Genomic DNA, 24,783 nt, shown 5'->3' on the forward strand with positions numbered 1-24,783 from the left:
TCTCTTTTCAGCGGCATCGAGTGAATGAAGTAATTCGCAAACAACAATCGGAAACTTTACTCTGTTAAATTCGGTGACCGGGCCTAGTGGTTCAAAGCCTCTACAGTCTACAGGTATGCAAAACTGCCAGGAATCCTAAAGAAGCTTTCCCAGTCCGAGAATAAAGATTTCTACAATCTATAAAACTTTTCTGGAAGGCAGCCCTCCAAACTCCTGTTAAAAATTAGCTCGTTGGTCTGTTTCTCTACCTCATACATACATTTTGCAATGCTTCAACAAGCTTGTCTCTAAACCTACTTCTACTTTGTTGGCATACCATAGATACTTTAAAAATGGTTAGCTGTGTCTCTACACGCTGCTCTTATGATACGCAACTGCGTGTATAGTTTAAAAAATATATATATCTTCACAAACTGTCGTGAAGCATTAAGCCCGAATAGCCCACTTTAATTACAGAAAAGTTAAAAAAAAGCAAAAATTATCAAATGTATTATTGACAAACAACACAACTTGGTACTTTTCCAAACTATTCCACAAGCATAAGTTTAAACAATAATCCAGTGATTTTGCACATACACTCACATGCAATTTGCATGCAGCCCTGGCGACACTCCACTTGCGGTGGGATGGCGCAACGGATAAGACGTTGGCTTTCCAATTATGCAACCTGGTTCGACTCCCGGTTTCAGCTGGTTGTTGAAAACACCGTTCACCTCTACCCAGGGTGTAATAAATTGGGTGAGCGTAGTTGCTGAAGTAAAGGCGGCCGAGAGAAAGGAACTGGCCACCCTACTTTCCTTAGTGTCGAAGGCTTAGTACTGTACAATGAGAACTTTATCTTCTCATACCAGACACGTGAATCAAGTATGGGACCCTTTACCTTTACTTACCTGACGGAACTAATATTCTGTGCTTGTGACAGGTCGTTCATATAGGGATGGAAAGCGGCATTCGGGCTCGATTACTGTCTGGTTTCATGTCAAAAGCCATCACCACAATTGCAGCGAACAACAAAGTGTTTGTTTCTCATGTGAGCCGTGGATCGGCAACTAGAAGTTACCCCCAAGCACCACTTCCCAGCTTGCTTCCTGTAAATAACTTCATGCGCTTCTACTGTCAGCGGTAGAGTTTATGATTAAATTTTGAAGTAACTTGGTGAACGACAGAGCTTTTGGTAGAGAGTTTGTCTGGTTGTATCATGACCATGCAAAGCCGAATACCGTCACCAGACTTGACATATTTACGTTTATCTAACAATCAAAGAAAAAACTACATTAAAACAAATTTGATATCGAACGTTTTTAACACCTATGGTGTCCTTGTCAGAAATAACAATTACTGTATACTTGATTTCATTTTTAGTGCCGATGCAGTGTCAAGGCAAATCAATAAGGCCACAGTCTCCTCCAACAACTTAGCGCTAGCTGCATTCTTGCTCCCTTTTTGTTCCATTGGTGGCACAATTTATGACGCTGATGATTCAACGTAATTGAAACGTGCACAGTGCCACCCTGATACCAATTAACTAATTTACTGTGCCTCAGCTCACGAGCATGCGGCTACATCTTTGGCAAGCCACTTAGTGACACACCTAAAGGTGGACACGGATTGGCTTCCTTGCCTTCCCACCAACTTAATCTAAATCTTCAACTATCGGCATTAGCCTGAATACAAGAAAAAATAAGATGATAATTTGCCACATATGCATGTATTAATAAAATCACCTGCAACTTTTCTGCAATGTCTTGTTTATAAACCGCTGTTATAATAAATAAACAATGTTTGCATAGTAACAAGCTAATCACTAATCAGACTATGCTCTCAAAATAGTCATGTCACCTTGGCACTTCTGCTTAAAGTACAGTAGCTGTAACTAGAAAATTTCGCTTACTTTACTATTACGTCACCTGGTTACAATTTATTTTAATCTCTTTAATGTAACATAAGCTGATTTGTCCAAGCTGCTTTTTATGGTTCATCCGACTACCTCGAGTTAATTGCCTAATTTTTTTAGGCATTCACTAACAACGAAAGAGATCCGATTTGCCTCACAACTTTTCATAAATCTAATTCGATACGACAGGTATAAAATAAAAATAATTATACACTTTAAGGGCATTTAGGGATTATTTTTCAATTTAAAGCATAGCTTACTGTACCAATATTGTGATCAACATACCCAGTCAGCAAATCAGTTTTTTTTTTTAATTCAACGTCTGCAGATCTTGAATCAAAGCAAAAATTTCTGTAATTTCCTAGCGAAAGAATTGTTTTATTTCAAATTTAACTCTATTGTTACATCAAACCGTTTAACTACAACCTATAGATATCTAGATTTGATGATTACAGTCAAATGCACATTATGCGTCGCAAAAAAATCATTATTGCACCACAGAAAACGCAAAAGTAACCAAAAAAAAAGTTAAATTTGTCATTTTTTTCTGGGAGCTGTTGTGAATTGCCTTTAAACTTGCCTCTAATCTCCCAAACCAACCAAATAAATCATTTGAACTAAAACTTTGCATTATTTTTTTTCTGCAAATTTTTGTCTTGTCAGAATTCTCGTGCCCTCCAACTATTTTTCTAAATCCGCTACTACAAGTAAGTTGATTTGAATCTCATTTTTGTCACACCGATCAATTTGACTAATTGTTCCTAAAAACAACAAACATGCTTATCCAGAGGAAAAGATTCAATAGATTGCTTTGATGAAAACAGTCTACTTGTAGTCTGTGAAGACCCACGGCCAATAATTTAGCGACCCCTGCGTTAGAAACTGTTCAAAACCATATAAAATTGCTTGTGTTCCAAAATTTAATTTTATTATTGTTACTAAAAGACACATTTATTTAGGCGGTGTTTCTTTATCAGGAAATTGTAATAAGTTTGCACTGTGGATGTCTGCTGTTCCTGTTAGCTTCGGTAGAGAGTTTGCTTTGTTGTACCATAGACATACAATGTCTGTCCCTCTTATGCGGGCTAACCTTTTTTTCAAATTGACTTTAAGTTGTGAATCCCTGATCTACGGCTTATTCATCGTCTGAACACTTTAGAACAAAATCCAAAATATGAATAAGGATAAGGACCTTCTGATGAACCTCTTTTTACGGTGAAACAAGCTGTCGAAGATTTAGAGACTAATAACTATATTTGATTTAAAGAAACAGATGTTTGATAATTGTAATACGTTGCTTACCAGGATGTTCTCTCAGCTTTGATATACTTACATCATAGCACAGAATGTGAGCTGCTGTCAATCTAGTGCAACTAGAGTGTCATCCAACCTCAATTGCAAAGGAAGTTGCAGCTGTGGCATGTTTGTGAACATCCATTTTTACTTGCCGGGCTATTTTTGCGCGCCTTATTGTGACACAAGTCCACAGAGCGATCTTTGTTCAAGCGATCGGTCGAAGTGCATGCACTTCCTTCACCTGAATGGCGTGACAAACGCTTCCCGAAGAGGGAAACGCGTCGATGATGCGGCGTTCACGTTTACGCGATGCCGCTATTAAAAAAAATGAGTTTTAACGAACTGTTCCAGATACACAAAAACTGTTTGTTCCCAGCCACAAATTAGTTGTGAACTGATTTGTGGCTGGGTTTGCACTTTCGAGGACCACTCTCTTGTAGATGCAGGTATTTGCCAGATTCGCGCCTTCAGTACAAACTTTCCAGACAGCAAATCAAGCGTTTTTTACATTGACTCGACGTCTTCCGACGAATATTAAATACGGTTGATTTGGTGTCTGAGATTGGCATCTAAACTTTACGATTGAAAGCTTTCGCTTAAAGTTGTCTTATTGGTCTAGCCTAGCCTATCTAATAGACTATTTATCAACTCATTTTAGTTTTTGAGTGAATCTATTATCCAGAGACCAAACGGTCCTAGCGATCAAACGTGACATGGGTCAAGATTACATGGAGTAGGTTTCGAAGAACGGGTTGGTGAAAATATGTCCGCCCCGTTAGCTCAGTGGTTACGTGCCCTGCTCAAGATCACGCTGCACTGGTTCGACTCTCGGGGTGTGCGTTTGAACAACGCATTTCAGGACTGCTCTCCATTCAGCGGCAGCTAGTGAATGGAATAATTCCCCGGCAACAACACTTTAACAATCGGAAAATTTCACTATGCCAATCTCGGTAACCGGCCCTGGGTCAAAAGCCTCTACAAGTCTACAAGTATGCGAAACTACCTGTATTAACCTATCAAGGCTTTGTCAGTCCGAGGATAAAGAATCAAAACCAAACCAAAATAAATTGGTCGTGGTTGTTTATTTAGCAAAAAACTGCCCATTGTCTACAACTAGATACTCAACAAAAATGGATCTTTTTCATTGATTCAACGTTTGCAGACGTTAAATCAATGCAAAAAAGACCCACTCAATTTTACTGGTTGGGGCGCATGCTGCTGCGGTCATGGTTCATGATTTTATTCAGTTGATGACATCATTTGCATGATGTTCTCCTATAGGCTAAATTTATGTCAAACTTATAAATTATCCTTGGTACATAATCTAGACACAAAAATGCGGCGCCATTTTAATTCTCTAAGTTTAATTTAGAGCCTCATCCATCAAATCCAGGAGCAGACAAGTTTAAGGGTTTGCACTAAATCCAGTTTTAAATTATCATCAAATCCTACATCAAATCCAGGAGCACTCAAGGTTGCAATTTGATCATGAACGTTTTAAGTGCATTTTTGAAACGTTTTTGTCGGAATTTTGTAGGCTGCTTAGAAATCTTCTCGTTTTGAATTGGCTTCAACAACCTACAATTCCCAAATTATTTAGTTATTTTGAAAAGATAATTTTAAAAACAGGAAATACTCACTGGCAATTGAGTCAATGTCTACCCCGGGACGAAGAAAGCTTTCCAGAGAGCAAATTAGCCATTTTTGTCTGCAGACGTTGAATCAATGTACAGTATTATAATGACTGATTTGCTGTCTGTTTTGGAGTTTCCCTGTAACAAAATCGATATTTTTTAATCCGGGTCATCAAGAGGTCGGCATGGAACTACAAAACAGGGCGTAGCGAAAAAGTGCAACATGTCAGAAAAAATTTCGTTTTCGTTTCATCAAAAATATTTAAACGTTGAATTAATGTAGAAAAAAAAAGTAGGCTAATGGTAAGTCCCGTACTTTAATCCAAGCATCGGAGGATGAGAAGATAAATTTCTCATTATACTAAGCCATTCGCACTAACGAGAGTAGGGCGGCCAGTTCCTTTCTCTCGACCGCCTTTCCTGCAGCAACTACGCCCACCCAATTTATTGCACTCTGGGTAAAGGTGAGCGGTGTTTTCAACCAGCTGAAGCCGGGAGTCGAACCAGGTTTGCATGATTTGAAAGCGAGCGCCTTACCCGCTATGTAGAACAACAGCAAAAAACTCAAGTGTTATAAAATGAGATTAATCCTAGACAGCAAAATCCGCCATACGTTAAATCAATGTAAAAATAACGGATTTTGCCATGTGGAATGTCATAAGTGGACGGTCTGTTTGTCTGGGATGATAAAATCAATGACCGGCTGCTCTTTGCAGTATAGTTTCTTTCCAGTGTAGTCCGAAAGATTGTGAAGCTGGAGAGGTAAATAATTAACCCCCCGGTCCCAGTAGCTCAAACGACGATAAAAATGTTATAAAGTGTCGGATTAACATACTTATCAGATTTCCTCTCTCTTACAAGTGTACTGTACAGTATATGCAAAAGAGCGTGAATCATTTTACATTTGTACAAAAAGAAACAATCAGAAAATTAATGTAAAGAATATTGTTAAGTTTTCAAGCACCCAATAATTATTTCTTTCCATCACACTGGAAGTCGCCTCAACCTGATTTTAAAATTCAAGAAATCATGAGTAAAAAGGTTAGCACGAAATTTCATTTCTTGAATATTTGTAATTTCTGCTTTCAAAATTCAAGGTTAGTTTTTCAATTAAATTCCACAAAAGCAATAGCATGTAGCAAACTAAGCAAGCACAACCGAGCCAATCGGACGTATTTTGTATAGGCGAGTAATTATACTTATTGTGCATTATTTAGCGAAAACAAAAGTTTTCTGAATGAGAGCTTCCCGAGTGGTTTTGAGTGCTTATTTCCACGTATTTACGATTTGGTCTGAACACATCTTCTCCTATTGAAGCACTTGGACAACTGAACAAATAGGAATTGTGCTTCAGTCGGTAGCTCACAAATGACCATTATGACTGTGCAGAAAGGATACTCAGTGAGTTGAGTAAAAACCCATTTGTTTCTATGGGAATCTATAGACTACTTTTGATACAAAGAAACTGAGGCTTTTTGGTTCAGCAAATTTCAGGCTTTTTTTGAGTGAAATTAATTAGCCTATTTGAGTTACTTATTGCGAGCCTTGAGGTATACGGATGTTTACATTAATAAACTTACTTTGAGCCAAGATTAACAACCCCACAGAAGTTTACTAAGGTTGTCTACTAAACTGCTGACTGTCTGTTGAACTTTGTAGCTATTGTTGCATTATGTTGTCATAGTCAGTTATTTTTGATTTTATTTTTGAGAGTCTTATGCGATAGACTCAGACGCTGGCACGTAGCCCGAGTTATAGCCTACAGAAAGAAAACAAGAGAGGTTTATGTAATTCACTTTTGTTCAAGTAAATGCTAAAAACTTTTTTTTATAAAAGTAACATTTTTGTGTTTGAACAAGTATCGCATATGAAACCACCATGAAGGAGATTTTATTTGGCATTTGTGTTCTTGGAAGTGTCACGTTTGTACTCACTAAAAGTAAGTTGCTGGAAGATATGTTATCGTAGCGCATGATTAAAGTGCCTCTGACAGGTAAATAAATTCGCTAAATTTACCTAAGATACCAAAAAGATGACACTAACAAACTTCCCTGACCAGCAAATCGTAAAAAATATCAACAGGCTACTAAGTTACACGCTTGCAAACTTTCGTTGACATCGGCGAATCTGGCACTCATTCAATTGCGAAAATAAAAATGGCAACACCGCTGTGACGTCACAGTAAGCGGGGAAGGATACATTCTTTCTCTGTGATGACTTGGTGAAGTATGGTACGGCTACTGCAAAACGTGAATGTGTGGGGCTCTGTTGGTCTAAAGCATGTGCAAATTAAGAATTATCGAAATGAAAAAGTGAACTTATTATAACTATCAGGTTTCGATCAAATAGGTTGAGTTTACTTTTATCAAACAGCATCTCAATTCAATTAAAATTGCAGTTTCATAGGGCTACAATTTTCATACTTATTTATTTGTCCTAATCTGGCTATAGCCATTTGCAGTGTAACAACAGTATCTCACAAACAGCACCTTTAATTTATGGTTGAGGCAATGCCTACAAATTGCTGTTTATGTGGCATTGTCAGTGACAAAGACCGTGTGCTTTCTTTTCCCACTTTCCCACAAAACAAGCTACTGAGAAGAAAATGATTAAAGTTTTCTTCAAGTGTTCGAAAGTGGGATGGGCCATACAAAACTAGTCGTATATGTTCACTTCACTGAAGATGATTTTGTTAATACCACTAAAGTAAAAATGCCTACAGGCATGTGTTGGAGTGTATACTACAAGGTGATGCTCTCGGAACCAACAATCGGATTGTGATGCCGTCATGCATTGTTTGGCGAATCCGAAACAATTTTCCAGATCCAGATGGCCGTTACACAGGATTTCAATGGCCAACTGAAGGCACATTATGAGAGAGAGAGAGAACTTTTATTTATTTTTGAATAGTGATGATGAATTAAATATGAATGATGATTCGTACGATTTCTTCATTTTTCACTTAAAGTATACTTTAGGTTTTGTAGGAACGTATCCAGTACAGTTTTATTAAACTGCAAAAAACAATAAATCTTCGAAAAAAGCAACCGCTTGTACCAACTCCGACCAAACTGTGATCCACCAATTACATCTAGGAAGCGTTTGTTTCATCCGTTGCGAACGACGTCCACTTAGGATGACGTAATACCACCAAAGTCGTCCCAGAGCGGTGAAATATGGAGTTTCGCCTGTGGTGGCGCTGCGGAGCAGTCGTTTGATTAAATTACGCCCTAACCAGTCGAGCTACGAGGTTAAGATTAAAAAGTTCGCTAAGTATAATTCTGCGCTAGAAAATGCTTTAAAAAGTTACTATACTTGGATCCAACCTGTCAGGGGCACTTTAACCGCGCAGTCGACTCTATTTCACATATTATTTTGTGAAGCAAAATTTCCTGTTTGTACAATTAATCGCTAACCACAAGGGACAAATTATTGAATTGAAAACAGTAGTCTTGTGATGATAAAATCGACAATCTGTCATAAACTCACATATTCTGATCTAATGACTTTCTTTTGAATTTTGAAACTTCACTCAGTCAATCTCGGTAACCGTCCATGCGTCAAAAGCCTCTACAAGTATGCGAATCTACCAGGAATAACCGATCAAGGCTTTGTCAGTCTAAGGATAAAGATTCAAAACCAACCAATCAACCTTAAGGCATCTTAGGAAATGTGCATCCATATTTGGAGCATATGTACAGTAAATTACCATGTGAACATATTGTCACTCCGACTTATATCCACTGCTTTAAGCAAGACAACACACAATCTGTCTTGAACTTTTTGGAATGATCCGACCTGGAATTGCACCTGGACCTACCAGAACCAGTAGAAAAACCACTAACCAGCTGACAACGCAGCTGGTGATTTCCAAAGTACAAAGCTTTGTCTTCTTATTGAGTTGTATCATCATGTTGGTTGTGACCACGTTATAATACCGCGCATTTATCTTTTCTGCAAGCAAGAAGACGATCGCTTTTGCTGGAAGGCAAAAAAAAAACATCTCTCTTTTTCTCCCTAGAATCATTTTTTTTATAAAGCTTTTAGTATGACCCAGGTGGTGGGATGGCGCAGCGGATAAGGCGCTCGCTTTCCAATTATGCAATCCTGGTTCCCGGCTTAAGCTGGTTGGTGAAAAACACCGCTCACCTTTACCCAGGGTGTAATAAATTGGGTGGACGTAGTTGCTGAAGGAAAGGCGGCCGAGAGAAAGGAACTGGCCACCCTACTCTCGTTAGTGCCGAAGGCTTAGTATAATGAAAACCTTATCTTCTCATCCCCCGGTGCTTGGATTCAAGTATGGGACTCACCCTTTTAAGTATGACCCAACCTGGAAATCAGATCGAATTGAATCCTGACCTCAAAACTCTAAAACCGAAGGCGCCAACCCACGCCACCGACGCGTTGGTCGCCTTCCTGTTGCACATGCTCCACAGACAATTGTCGCCAAATAAAGCAATCGCTTTTGGCTAAGCTTTCAATTACAATTGGATCAATTCAACAACGTAACTTAGGGCAATCCAGTTGAAAGCAACAAGAAGATAAACCGGCTCTAGAACAGATTAACTCTTTTATTTATTGTCAGTGCGTACAGTCAATGCGTGACAGTGGGCTATTTTATTTGAAAGTTTTTAAAAGCTGAATAAATACTAATACAAATTAGTCCTTTTTGCAAACCCTTTTTTGTATACGCACGGTGTTGTTCTATCGGCACCAACGAGAGTTGGTTTGCCGATTTATTTCTCTGCCACCTTTCCTACAGCAACTACGCCCATCTAATTTATTACACGTCGGCTACATAGCCGAGTGGTAAGAGCTTTGAAACGGCAATCGAAAGGGCGCCAGTTCGACACGCCAGTTCGATCGCTCAAGAGCATGCAGCTGTGTCTTTAGCAGGACACTTAAAGACATGCCTGAAGGTGGACACGAAGATTGGCTTCCTTGCCTTCCCGTCCACTTAATAAATCTTCAACCACTGGGTGTAAGCCTGGATGCGACAAACAATAAAAACGTTCATTACACTCTGTGCAAAGGTGAGCGATGTTCTTCAACAATCGGTAATATCCCCAGGTCCACACGATTTCTTACACCCTTGGTAAAAGTGAGCAGTGCTTTCCAACAATAAGCTTAAGCCGGGTGTCGAACCAAGATCGCATGATTGGAAAGCTAGCGCCTTATCCGCTCCATTGGATACGCTACTGTCAGGACACGACCAAGGCGAGATGTATGCGATGATTTCGTTGGTGTTTGAGGCGAGGTTATTTTTACACTGTGAGAGTGAAATAGATGTTGTTTAATGTTTATTATTGGAGGCTTTTGAATGTGCTGGATTACCGTAATACCATGAAACAACTCATTCTTTTAAAAATGTCTGTTATTTGAAGTTTTTATTGATTTTGTTTTTTGCCGTCACATACTAGAATATGTTAGCTTCGACCATGCCACGAAAAGTTAGTCACGTGATCGTATAGCCTAACCATTGGTTTGCTTAAAGTGCCCCTGACAGGTTGGATCCAAGTATAGTAACTTTTTAAAGCATTTCCTAGCGCAGAATTATACTTAGCGAACTTTTTAATCTTAACCTCGTAGCTCGACTGGTTAGGGCGTAATTTAATCAAACGACTGCTCCGCAGCGCCACCACAGGCGAAACTTCATATTTCACTGCTCTGGGACGACTTTGGTGGTATTACGTCATCCTAAGTGGACGTCGTTCGCAACGGATGAAACAAACGCTTCCTAGATGTAATTAGTGGATCACAGTTTGGTCGGAGTTGGTACAAGCGGTTGCTTTTTTCGAAGATTTATTGTTTTTTGCAGTTTAATAAAACTGTACTGGATACGTTCCTACAAAACCTAAAATATACTTTAAGTGAAAAATGAAGAAATCGTACGAATCATCATTCATATTTAATTCATCATCACTATTCAAAAATAAATAAAAGTTCCCTCTCTCTCTCATAATGTGCCTTCAGTTGGCCATTGAAATCCTGTGTAACGGCCATCTGGATCTGGAAAATTGTTTCGGATTCGCCAAACAATGCATGACGGCATCACAATCCGATTGTTGGTTCCGAGAGCATCACCTTGTAGTATACACTCCAACACATGCCTGTAGGCATTTTTACTTTAGTGGTATTAACAAAATCATCTTCAGTGAAGTGAACATATACGACTAGTTTTGTATGGCCCATCCCACTTTCGAACACTTGAAGAAAACTTTAATCATTTTCTTCTCAGTAGCTTGTTTTGTGGGAAAGTGGGAAAAGAAAGCACACGGTCTTTGTCACTGACAATGTCACATAAACAGCAATTTGTAGGCATTGCCTCAACCATAAATTAAAGGTGCTGTTTGTGAGATACTGTTGTTACACTGCAAATGGCTATAGCCAGATTAGGACAAATAAAAAAGTATGAAAATTGTAGCCCTATGAAACTGCAATTTCAATTGAATTGAAATGCTGTTTGATAAAAGTAAACTCAACCTATTTGATCGAAACCTGATAGTAATAATAAGTTCACTTTTTCATTTCGGTAATTCTTAATTTGCACATGCTTTAGACCAACAGAGCCCCACACATTCACGTTTTGCAGTAGCCGTACCATACTTCACCAAGTCATCACAGAGAAAGAATGTATCCTTCCCGCTTACTGTGACGTCACAGCGGTGTTGCCATTTTTATTTTCGCAATTGAATGAGTGCCAGATTCGCCGATGTCAACGAAAGTTTGCAAGCGTGTAACTTAGTAGCCTGTTGATATTTTTTACGATTTGTTGATCAGGGAAGTTTGTTAGTGTCATCTTTTTGGTATCTTAGGTAAATTTAGCGAATTTATTTACCTGTCAGAGGCACTTTAAGTGGTGTAAGCTCGACTTCTGAAGAGAGCACGTGTTTTTTTTTGGAAAATACTTAATCACATAATTTAAAGTGAAGACAAAGATTCCTTGCTTCTCTGTACATTTGACACAATGTTTTACCAGCCCGGCAGTAGACTGGACACGAAAAAATAAAAAATAAAAAAAATAAAATATAGTCATTACTATCTAAACCCTTGACAGCCTGTTTCACCTAAAAGGAGGATCATCAGAAGGTCCTTATTCAAATAGAATCTTTGCTTTTTGCTTGACATTGAGCACTTTTTATAGTATTAATAGTTTTCATTGTTTGAAATCAAAATAACGTATTTTCAGGTTATATTTGTGACAATGGAGAAGACATTCCTCACTATCACTTTTGTGACACTCACAAAGACTGCGGCGATGGTAGCGATGAGAGGGTGGTGATCGGGAGCTGTGACAATTGCTCTTCCGACGAAATCAGGTAAAACATTGGAATGACGGACTGATGCTAATGGGATAACTATATAAACACAAACACTTTTTAACACGATAACTGTAAAAGTTGTTAAAAGTTAGCTATTCCTAATAATTTTTTGTCTGATGATTCAATTTATAATTGTAGTTCTAATAGTGTAAGTTTAGTTCATGATATGTCAATGGCCGTGAAATAAAACAAAAAAAAGAAAGTTTTATATTATGAATGATACTAATGCCAACATACAACACAAGAAGAATAATAGAAGTAGTAATAACGCTTTACATAGCAGATGGTGTCAGGTAGTGGCGCAAAGGCACATCCGAGTATTTATTATTCGTGATTTTATCATCATGGAACTACTGGCAGAAAGCTAATGTATTACTTTAAACCAGGGGTGTGCAATCTTGCAGCACTGTGGTCCGCGGGTCACAGCTGTGACAAGAATGACAGCAAAATACATAAGTAGCCTTAACGTAGGCAAAGTCCGTTAACATATCATTAGCACCAGTGGCGCGGGAACTACTTTTTTCTAGGGGGGGCTGAAGCTGTCGTAGTGTTGTCAGCTTCTGGGGGGCTTCGCCCCCCAGACCCCCTTACATGGGGGTACAATTACAACTGGTACTGGGCATTCGGTCTCCTCCTGTGTAAATAAAACGACGCTAAAACACACACATTGCAAATTGTAACAAATGAAGAACGGCAAACAGCAAAGCAGCTGTTCAGAAAATTAAAATGAAAACGAACAAATTAGAAAGTTATATGAAAACGACAGTTTGTAGAAATGAGCTCTCACACGCTTCCGAAGATTGATTTTTGCTCAGGTGTTTTCTCTATAAACTGTGTCATAAGTTCTTTGACATCCACAGTGTCCAAAATGTTTTGGTGGACAAGCATCAACGCAAGATGAGTACCGTAAGTCGTTTTTGTGTCACTGAGCTTCTCAACCACGTTTTCAGGCGTCTTAGAGCAGAAAAAGAACGTTGTGATGATGCAACCGAAACCGAGAGGCAAAAGCAGAGCTCCACGAATTTTCGCGTTTCTTTGAAAAGATTTAGTGTTTGAGGGTTTAGTTGCAATAGTATCTCAGCAACCTTTTGAACGGAGTTTGCGGTTTTTCCACTTACAACATCGCTGAGCAAAGTAAGTTCCGTTTTAGGCGATATTTTCTGATGGCATAGGGGTAAGCTGATCTCAGTATCAGATCTTTCCTCACCGTTTGCACAGATCAAAAGGACCTTCTCTCTGTTGGCTGCTGTAAGCAGATCCGCCTGGTCGAATCTTCGATCAAGCTCAGCTTGAACCAAATCAAGGGCTTCGATGTATTGCCGTTTCTACGCTCCTTCTCCCGCAGACGACAAAGCATCCGATTCCTCTGTGTTTCGAAATCTTGCTGGAGTTTTTCTCACTCGGGGATCCTTTGGCGTCTTTAGGTTATTGACAGACGCAAAGACGTTCGCTACTTCCATAAGCTTGGAAACGGGTTCATCTTTTCTGAGATTTTTGATCCGTTCGCGGAGAGTGGTGATTGATTTCAAAGCTGAAGAAGCAAAGATCTTGTTTTGGAGCTGTCTTGCGACGGCTTCTGCAGGCTGAAAAACTTCCCCGCTGCAGGTAATCGCAAAATAAAGCCGCGTCGTGCGTGCTTGTTTTACCAAGCCGAATATGTTTGCACGTGCGTCTCCTCTCATTGCACTACGGTATCTTCTGTCATGTCGGTCAGACTTGACAAAGCAATATCATGTATTATTGTAATGTTCAGAAGTACGCATGAAATGTAAATATTGCAGAACGATGTCCGATAAACGATGTACCGCCGTGTTAGTAGGGAAGGTGGCTAGCACCGCCACTGAGAGGTATAGCTCCCTGTGATTGACGACTCTTTATAGCAAATGATGAGCGCGACACGTAACAGGAACTCGATTCATCGTAGCAAGTAGTGTTCGAAAAAATTTCTGAAATTATGTTATGTAGGCCTACCTTAAATTGTCAGAATTTTCTAGGGGGGCTCAAGCAATTATTAAAAATTCCAGGGGGGCTGAATTTTCTCTAGGGGGGGCTGCAGCCCCTTGAGCACCCCTACTTCCCGCGCCCTTGATTAGCACCGTCACATCTAGGCTCTACTGTATCCTTGAAAGGAACAATACTATTGTACTATTAAGTGCTTTTACTTGATTTCACTGGAAGTATCTATTGCTATCTATATTATAACGATTGTGCAGGCCATTAAAGTGCCCCTGACAGGTTGGATCCAAGTATAGTAACTTTTTAAAGCATTTCCTAGCGCAGAATTATACTTAGCGAACTTTTTAATCTTAACCTCGTAGCTCGACTGGTTAGGGCGTAATTTAATCAAACGACTGCTCCGCAGCGCCACCACAGGCGAAACTTCATATTTCACTGCTCTGGGACGACTTTGGTGGTATTACGTCATCCTAAGTGGACGTCGTTCGCAACGGATGAAACAAACGCTTCCTAGATGTAATTAGTGGATCACAGTTTGGTCGGAGTTGGTACAAGCGGTTGCTTTTTTCGAAGATTTATTGTTTTTTGCAGTTTAATAAAACTGTACTGGATACGTTCCTACAAAACCTAAAATATACTTTAAGTGAAAAATGAAGAAATCGTACGAATCATCATTCATATTTAATTCATCATCACTATTCAAAAATAAATAAAAGTTCCCTCTCTCTCTCATAATGTGCCTTCAGTTGGCCATTGAAATCCTGTGTAACGGCCATCTGGATCTGGAAAATTGTTTCGGATTCGCCAAACAATGCATGACGGCATCACAATCCGATTGTTGGTTCCGAGAGCATCACCTTGTAGTATACACTCCAACACATGCCTGTAGGCATTTTTACTTTAGTGGTATTAACAAAATCATCTTCAGTGAAGTGAACATATACGACTAGTTTTGTATGGCCCATCCCACTTTCGAACACTTGAAGAAAACTTTAATCATTTTCTTCTCAGTAGCTTGTTTTGTGGGAAAGTGGGAAAAGAAAGCACACGGTCTTTGTCACTGACAATGTCACATAAACAGCAATTTGTAGGCATTGCCTCAACCATAAATTAAAGGTGCTGTTTGTGAGATACTGTTGTTACACTGCAAATGGCTATAGCCAGATTAGGACAAATAAAAAAGTATGAAAATTGTAGCCCTATGAAACTGCAATTTCAATTGAATTGAAATGCTGTTTGATAAAAGTAAACTCAACCTATTTGATCGAAACCTGATAGTAATAATAAGTTCACTTTTTCATTTCGGTAATTCTTAATTTGCACATGCTTTAGACCAACAGAGCCCCACACATTCACGTTTTGCAGTAGCCGTACCATACTTCACCAAGTCATCACAGAGAAAGAATGTATCCTTCCCGCTTACTGTGACGTCACAGCGGTGTTGCCATTTTTATTTTCGCAATTGAATGAGTGCCAGATTCGCCGATGTCAACGAAAGTTTGCAAGCGTGTAACTTAGTAGCCTGTTGATATTTTTTACGATTTGTTGATCAGGGAAGTTTGTTAGTGTCATCTTTTTGGTATCTTAGGTAAATTTAGCGAATTTATTTACCTGTCAGAGGCACTTTAATGACCACGCATATACCTCACACTTAGGTAGCCTAATTTCACACTGGTTGAACGTGTGGGGTTGCCAAACAAAAAATAACGTCTACTAAACGTTGTAAACTTGAGACATAAATGAAAATCGTCTAGCGGGCCACACATTATTTAAATTTCGGAGACCTTTCCCCGCCAAAAACCTTTAAGCTCGCGGTCCACATTTGACCCGCGGGCCAGGGTTTGCAAAGCCCTGCTTTAAACTACTGAATGTTTTTCAGGTGTAACCCTGTGGACAATCCTTTCCATCTGACCTGCGTCGTCCATAAAGATTATCTTTGCAACGGCACAATAACGTGCCAGGACGTCACGCCGTGTGACGTCAACTGCTCGGCGTATTATCGATGCGCCAATACGTCACAATGTTCGTTGCGATCGTCGCTCTGTGACGGCGACAGCTGCAACGGATGCGATGAAGACACAGAATGGGCAACCGGGATCGGCTTCAAGTGCGTAAGAAACGGAAGGGATTGCCTGCTTCCTCAGCAGCTCCTCCAAGATAACATCAAAGATTGTGACAATTCAGAAGACCTTTGTTTTATCACAAACGGGTACGACAAGAAGTAAAAGTTTAGCAGTTACAATAATAACGTCACGTCCGTTCTCGTTTTCTGCTTTGAAAATGTTGGTTTCGGTCGTTATGTAGCCTATTCGGTTATATTTTGAATATTTCGTTTTAAATATTTCATACTACTGTATTTATTTTACGCTTTATTGATGCTTTTTGACTGCCATTTTACATTTTTTTCACTTGACTCGTTAAACATACAAAATCTGGCAACTTAAAAATTCTCGACCATATCTAACAATTGTATGCCACTTAGGTTAAAAGGCAGAACACCTACAAAACATTTTTACTTTGAAGAGAACAAGTCCAAATAAACAAGATCAGTTACTTTTGAATAGCTTTACACGTAGGAAAAATAGCAAGGACTTCCCAGTAGTTTTAAGTTAAAATTACAAATTGTATTAGTGGTTGATCTGTGAATATGCATAATCCTTTGCTATCAATCTTTAAGAGAAACTGGCTAGAAAGCGTTATTTCAAGAATTTCTTCAACAATTATGGTCTATTATGTTATTGACAATTTTCTTTCAATTTTCTGTTCAGAACTGACAGGTCCATGAATCAGAGTCGCTGCTTTCAATGCCTTGGTAGTGACATCATCATTCCGCGTTTAAAGATTTGCGATGACGTCATTGACTGTCCAGACTTGTCTGACGAATGCTTGTGCGAGGGGAAAGTCCCGAAAGTATGCTCTGACGTCACCATGTTTTACAACAACAATCAGAAGTGAATTTTGTTGCTTTTATGTTTTGTGATTTTGTTATTGTTGATTGTTTGTGTTTGGGAATTCATCTTGTGTTGGTGAAACAGCAACAGATTACAACGAACAAAAAAACTAAGTTTACCTGAAATCTAGTAAGTTGGAGATTGAGGCACTTTCATTCAAATTTCAAAATTTCAGTATCCCACAATATGCCGATGCTGTGTCATGGATTTAGAAGTTGAACCGATCATTGTGAACTGTTGAAAAAGACATTTTATAATATTGTATGACGTATCCAAGAGTGTGACATCATAATATTGTAGCTGATCTTCGAAGTTTATGTTTTATTTCTGCAGCACCTCGGCGGGATGCTCAGTCGGGGAGGTGTCGTGTGGAGAGGGGGTCTGCATCAACAGAACGTCTGTTTGTGACGGAACAATGGATTGCATCGACGCCCGAGATGAATTGTAAGCAAAGAATAGCGAACTGATTATGGTGTATTAACAATTCATCATGCTGGTAACTCAATATATGATGATGATGATTGTGTGCCTGATCTGATGCAGATGTTGGCGATCATGGTCTTCCAAACTTCTCTGTCATAAAAAAGCAAAACAAAGTAACCTAAGAGGGTTTAGCATTTGTTTTGCTTGTCTATGGTTCAAAAAAGCAAACTCTTTACCAAAGCTTTATACTTTTCTGTCATTTAACATCCATACAAAATCGTTAGTATTGATTATTGTGTTTGTGACCCATTGGTTCAAGCTGTTTAAATATGTTAATCTTTGCCGATCTCTGCTTCTTTTTTCTTGTATCATGCTCAATGGTGCTATTTTTTCCAAATCTCCGTGTCTGTGATTATTCGCTACAAACTCCATCTGGCGCCTTCTAACTTTTTTTATCCTTTCTGTTTTTTTTGCCAATTCCAGAACTTTGTCATTACATTTCTTCTGTCTAAGAGATCTTTACATTCTTCTGAGAAACCACATCTCAGCAGCCTCTTATCTTTTCTTCATTTCATTACTTATATCGTCCAGCATTTGCATCTAAGTTATAAGTTAAACTAGATTCTACATGTGATTTTAAAACTTTAATTTTGGTTTTTATTGTTATGTTGCGATTTTTAAGACTGTGCTTAGTTTACTCAAAGGGTGCTTTGCTATAGCGATTCTTTTTTTAATTCTTTTTGATACAGTCATATGCATTCTTTAACTCTGAACTCACTGCTTTATTTTTATTGACAACTTAATTTGATAAGTCCTGTAGATTGTTTGCTTTTCTGCAATCAAGACTGTATCATCAGCGTATATCAAGTTTGTTGTATTTTGTCCCCCCAACCTTTACTTCATTTATATCTTCGATGTCTCAAAATCATCTCACTGTAAACGTTGAAGAAGTCGGGAGATAGGACACATCCTTGTCTGACGCCCCGTCGTATTGGTTTGAATTTGCTTAGATCGCTATTCATACGTATATTGCAGTCGTTTGTTCCCAGTAGAGGTTTCGTATAATTCTGAGATCTTTTCCGTCGATATCGAAAAATGCAACGTATAGACAACACATTTATCATTTGATTGGAGACAGCTCAAAATATTGATAACATGTCCTGCTATTGCTGTTCCCAGGCTCGAACCTTTGTAACATTTAATTTGAAAAGCTATTAATCAGCAATTACATAACCAAGATGAGGGAAATACTAGATTTGCAATCTTCGTTTTACGAATCTTGCTCCATCGGTTCAAGGGTCAAGGACCTACACTTTTACCACCATTGAGATGTGATTGACAATCTTGTAGCGGGAAATCAAACAATGCTTTCATAGACTATAACAAAGGAGACTCATAAAATATTCTTTAAAGAACAAAATACTCTTTGTTTTTACTATTTGTCAACTTCTTGTGTTGTTCTATATCACTATGTTATTTTCTATGACACCATAGTCGATTAAACGTTGCTTACGATTGGTTCGAATTTCTTCAACCGTGGATTTGAATTTTTAAATTTAAATTGTATCTTAGAAAATGATGTAGATCCAATGGTACATGTATCTCGGTCGATAACATGTTATACCAGTACGTTGCAACTGATGTTTGTATTTGCTCATGTACTTAGTGTTGTAACAAGGTGACAGCTGACTTTGTTCACTCATTTTTGCGCCATTCTAATATCAGCACAATGCTCAGCATCATACGTATTTTTCTTTTTAAATGACAGAATATGAGGTAAACATACAGTATCATAGACTACTGTACAACACGGAGGACAAGATGTGAGAATAAAACATTAATTTTGATAGTCATGTCTATATTATCGCTTTAGATTAAACTTGCTTGTATTATTTACAGATTTGAGTTTTGTAAAGGAACTCTCCGCTGTGCTGACGGCAATTTCGAATTAGCAAATGAAACTTGTCGGTAAGTTTTCTAACAAAACTAAAAGTGAACAAAACTTCAAGAAGTTGAAATGCTAGAAGCTATCATGAAGTAGTTTTGAAGTCACTACATAAAGCTGCAGATGCGAATAATTTGCTGCCTGCTTTCGGACAGGATTGGCACATTACAGATAACTTTAGATTGGTGTCTTTAAACTGAAGTCAATCTTGTTGTAATACTTAAAACTGTATTCCAATACAAAATACAGCACCCAAACTCAACTTCAAAGTTATTTGCATTATACAGTATAAAAACTTTTAACTATGATTTAGTAGTTTTCTCAGTTCTCAATCTTATTGCAGTGCTTCCTTGTGGGAGTAAAAGAATTCATTAAGGATCAAACCTAATAAAACATAAAGGTTTATAGTAGTGGTTCTCAACCTTTTGTCTTGGCGGATTTCTTTTAATGCCCTCGAAGCAAATTTTATCTGAAATTTGGGTCATATATAGCCATGTTTTTCATTTGTAGTCAATATTTCATTTATAATCACAGTCATGGTAAATCTGCTCGAGTGCTAATTCTTTAGAATAGCCAGTTGTTAAAATTGGTACTTACAATAAACTTATGGCAATGGTTTAAAATGCAATGGTTAAATTTCACATGGCAGGAAGAGAGCTAAATCGCCCTGGGTCCCAAAGTATCCCCTGCTCATCCCCCCACTGTCAATGCTACTGACAGTAGGTTAAATTATGTCACAATCAGAATGGTAGCAAAAGCTCACAGGCGGTCATCTAGTCAGCCATCATCCTGTCACTAAATTTAATTGCACACTCAAGCACTCAAGTGTGCATATACATGCAAATTGCACAAATGCACATTGCACAATTGCACATGCACATTGCTCAATTGCACATGCACATTACGTCAATTGTCAAAACCATTCGCAAGTGAGAGCACGTCATTATGTTTTGCAGAAATCTCCCCCTAAAACTATTTTCTAGATTCGCCCCCATGGGGGATACGATGTATGCAACAAATTGGTACGATGTAGCCCAGTCTACATAAGGGGAGAACTAGTGGTTTGATCGGATATTAAATAACATACAACTAAAACTAATTTTAAGAATTCAAACGAAGACATTCAAAGAATGCACTTTTTAGCTGCGATACTCACTGCTTTCGAACATACGGAGTCATGTGCGACGGAGTAGGAGACTGTCCTCCAGAAGACATAGAAGGAGCAGAATGGGAGGAGGAACCAGGATTCCCAGATGATGAGTGCAGGAGCGCTTGTTATCATCCCAGTGTTCCATACTTTCCATGCACTACTCCGTTTGTAAAGTTTAACTGGGATCATGCTCGTATTGGATCAATTTCGTGTGAAGCAGAGGTTAGAAAAGATACGCTTTTATTGATGACCATAGTTATAACAACACTTTAAAGTAAACAAACAGAATAATAATAATAATAATTAACTATTTTCATTGTCATAATTATATTATTAATAATAATATTGATGTTAAATATACAGTAACAATAATTAATAAGTAAAATTGATAGTAGTAGAGTAAACAAGAAAAGGTCGGTGGTTTGGGTCGACCCCCCTCCCATCACTGGGCTACTGATTTCGATATACATGACATCAGGTATGAGCAACATTTTTTAGTTTAAATCTTTTGGTTTACAGATAACTCATAATGATACCGATCTTCCATCTTTCATTGAGCATCGCGTGATCACTAGCGATCAATGGTGTGATGGTATCATCGATTGTCCGCTCACAATGGAAGACGAATCAGAAGACAGGTGCCCAAAGCGCTTCCGATGCAAAGCAGGTCACCTGATCAGCATTGACCAATCAAAAGTATGCGATGGTGTTCCTGATTGCGATGACGTTTCAGATGAGGTCAACGACACGTGCTCCGATAGATTCTACTGCCTCGTGCTGGGAGGCACAAAGGTGAGACCTTTGAAGACAATCACTATGTTATCAATGAATTATTACTTAGACAAATCAAATTGTGAAATCATACAACTTAAAAATGTAGGCGTGTAGAACTCGATATGGAACATATCGAAAAGGACTTTATGTTGTCATTAGTGGTGATATGCAGTAGCTATTGGTATGTTTGTTATCACCATTATAATAATTCATGATATTCATCGAAAACGATTATTATAGTTTTGTGTAAATCTGCATTTCATACTATCTTTTCAACTTGTATTCAATCGTTGTATGAACTGAAACGAATTCTTTATTTCTCAATACAAGCGTCTGTTTTTGGCTCTTGGAAATGCTTTTAATAATCACATTAACACTTCGTAGCACATCATTTGATATTTTGGCTATGTGTCTTTACGGTACAAGGTACATTCTATAGCTAGCATAATATTTTCAATTACTATCAGTTCTTTTCCATCTCATTTTCATTTCGAAGTTTCGGTAATTTGACCATTCTACTTTACTTTGCTAAATTTACTTGTGGCTGGTAAGATTGTAACAAATATGGTGATTTATTAGTCACTGCCATTCATTGGCGTCCTAAAAACCTTGGTTCGAACCCAGGGAACGGCAGTGGATTAAAACAATTAATAAAAAATTTGGGATTTGGTTGTCATCCACTTAATTAGAATATTTCATCAATAGCTTTCCATAGTTCACAGCCAAAAAACACCATCTCCATGCATTTCTCATTTTATCATTAAATTTTATAAAAATTGAGAATTTCATCTAGATTTATTGTTTTTCTTTGTAGATTTCTATTGAAAGGAGATTTGTTTGTGACTTCAACATTAATTGTGATGATGGCAGTGACGAAATGAACTGCCACGATGACGATCGCTTTTATTGCGAAGAAGGGAAGCCTTTGTTTATAGCAGGAAGGCTGGTAAGTGATACATCATTGAAATGTATGATAGTATTGTAATGCCAGGTCGCAACAGTGGCCGCATTGATACGTCATAAAACAGTTTGGCATTGTAAATATTACCTTAGTGTGAAATATAATTGTCGATGCTATCGTTGAATGCAACTAAACGTTTGTAAAATTAAAATGTTTGGTTTGGAATCTTTATCCTCGGACTGACAAAGCCTTGATAGGTTATTCCTGGTAGTTTCGCATACTTGTAGCAGGCCCGCAACCAGCAAATATTTTCGGGGGGGGCATTTAATTTTTATCAAAGAACAAACATTAAAATAATGCATTGTGACATTTTTATGTTAATGTCCACGCCCATTGATAGAGTGTGTGGCACTACCATGCTACGGTTCAGTGGTCATAACTTATGTCAATCACGTTTTTGTTTAGTACAGCATTAAAGGAAACTAGCCTTTGTAACCTTTTCTCATTTAGCTATGATTACCCAAGGAAGAAAATTACAATATCACAGTAATGTGTTCAGTCGGTTACAAATAAAATACAACATCTGTAGGCTACGAACTGCATTGGCACGAGTGGAGTCATAAATTAATCAATAACATATATTTACATCAACATAAACAAACAGATACATATGAATAAACTCAACACGGTAATTACAAATTACAATCCTGAAACGTTTTGTTGGGTCAACAAGTTTTTATGTTTGTAGGCCCAAAGAAGTTGACTTTGCAAATGCAAAATGACATTTTAATTTAGAGCATAATGTCTAACTTTCTACTTGATTTGGCAAGTTCGTTTAACACCAATTCCGCGCTTGGAATTTGAGTACGATGGATTTGCATGAGAGCTAGTCCAGAAAGCCTGTCCTGCCCCATAGTGCTTCTAAGGTAACTTTTCAAGCGTCGTAGACAGCTAAATGTTCTTTCTGCAGAAGCAATTGTGATTGGAAGTGTAGCCAAAATTATCAAGAGTTTGTAAATGTTTGGATAAAACTCTTTTTGGGATTCTATTGCTGACACCGCATCAAGCGCACTTGCTGGCCTTTCACTTTCAAGAATTCATTTAAAATCAGATTTACAAATGCTTAAGCCCAACTGAGTAGCTTATTCACCACGCTATCGCAGCTGCTTTTGATCTCGAATTATTTAGTTGTTTTTAAACGCTTTTTATGGTGATGATGGTTGCTGACATTATGTATACGCTAGCGAAACAGATAATGAGGATGCCAGCCTAATTTATCGAACAAAATTGTTAGCATAGCTTCCAACCAGCGTAGCCTACTTTCGGTTTCGATAGTCTACACTCTACAGTACGTGCACGGACGTTTTGCCGAAAGACATTTTGCCGAAAGACATTTTGCCGAAACTCATTTTGCCGACAGGACTAATTACCGAATTCTATAATTTCGCCAATTTGTCTAATCGGCATTTAGTCCTTTCGGCAATTAGTCTTTCCGCAAAATGAGTTTCGAAAAAATGTCTATTCGGCAAAATGTCTTTCGGCGAAATGTCCTTTCGGCAAAATGTCCTTTCGACAAAATATCCGGGTACCCTACAGTATGGCTGTACGTGTACGACGTATAGTAGGGCCTACATTTCATACTGCATAAAACGCTTAAAAATTTTTCAAAAAATTTCGGGGGGGGCAAATGCCCTCAATGCCCCCCCTGGTTGCGGGCTTGTGTAGAGGCTCTTGACGCAGGGCTGGTTACCGAGATTGGCAGAGTGAAGCTTTCCGAATGTTGAAGTGTTGTTGCCGGGGAATTATTCCATTCAGTAGGTGCCGCTGAATGGAGAGCAGTCCTGAAATGCGTTGCTTAACCGCACGCCCCGAAAGTCGAACTTGCGCCGCGTGATCCTGAGTCGGGCGCGTATCCACCCAACTATAGGGGCAGACTATCCACTGAGCTATATAACTTGCCTTTATCCATTTATCCTTCTAGATGTTTGACGGCAGGGGAGATTGCTTAGATTGGAGTGATGAATGCCCGACAAAAACGAAACCACCAGACTACAATATCTTTTCATCTAAGTACGAACTCATTGGGAATCCTGTGTTCCGAATACTCGTTTGGATTATGGGAGGAGTTGCAATTGCTGGAAACTTTGTAAGTATACAGATCAAACTACGATGGTTCCGCTTTTGGGGTGTGTGCTTGAACAATGTATTTCAAAGACACCTTTCCATTCAGCGGCACTCAATGGACGGCATAATTCAAAACAACTGTATTTCAACAAGGCTTCACTCTGTCAAGCATACGAAACTGTCAGGAATAAGCTTGCAAATAAACTTCCTCTATTAGAGGATAAAATTTCCACAGTCAATCATAGTAGACTTTTGTTAATCTAATCATCTCTGTACTGCAGTCAAGTGGTAGCCTTAGCGGAGTTTTGTTTGTGACGTTTTATTTCGGTAGAGTGATGTTTTATTAAAGACCGTTCGGGTAGCTCACTTGGTACGGCTACCTACTTTGAGAACGAAGAAACGGCTGGTTCAGT

At 38.5% G+C, this 24,783-nt stretch overlaps 1 protein-coding gene across 1 annotated transcript in view; it reads left to right on the top strand.

The window, feature by feature from the left end:
- Window positions 1-937: 937 nt before the first annotated feature.
- LOC145779702 (uncharacterized) overlaps window positions 938-24,783 on the top strand; it is a 29,811-nt gene continuing 5,965 nt past the window's right edge. Inside the window, exons 1-10 of the mRNA XM_082591339.1 lie at window positions 938-1,115; window positions 12,014-12,143; window positions 15,982-16,311; window positions 16,871-17,053; window positions 17,387-17,497; window positions 19,376-19,444; window positions 20,565-20,793; window positions 21,091-21,363; window positions 22,160-22,291; window positions 24,228-24,392. Of these exons, the coding sequence (XP_082447465.1) occupies window positions 938-1,115; window positions 12,014-12,143; window positions 15,982-16,311; window positions 16,871-17,053; window positions 17,387-17,497; window positions 19,376-19,444; window positions 20,565-20,793; window positions 21,091-21,363; window positions 22,160-22,291; window positions 24,228-24,392 (1,800 nt within the window). The remainder of the gene's footprint in view (window positions 1,116-12,013; window positions 12,144-15,981; window positions 16,312-16,870; window positions 17,054-17,386; window positions 17,498-19,375; window positions 19,445-20,564; window positions 20,794-21,090; window positions 21,364-22,159; window positions 22,292-24,227; window positions 24,393-24,783) is intronic.

The sequence above is a fragment of the Aplidium turbinatum genome, chromosome 11, assembly GCF_918807975.1.
Source record: "Aplidium turbinatum chromosome 11, kaAplTurb1.1, whole genome shotgun sequence".
Lineage (NCBI taxonomy): Eukaryota > Metazoa > Chordata > Ascidiacea > Aplousobranchia > Polyclinidae > Aplidium > Aplidium turbinatum.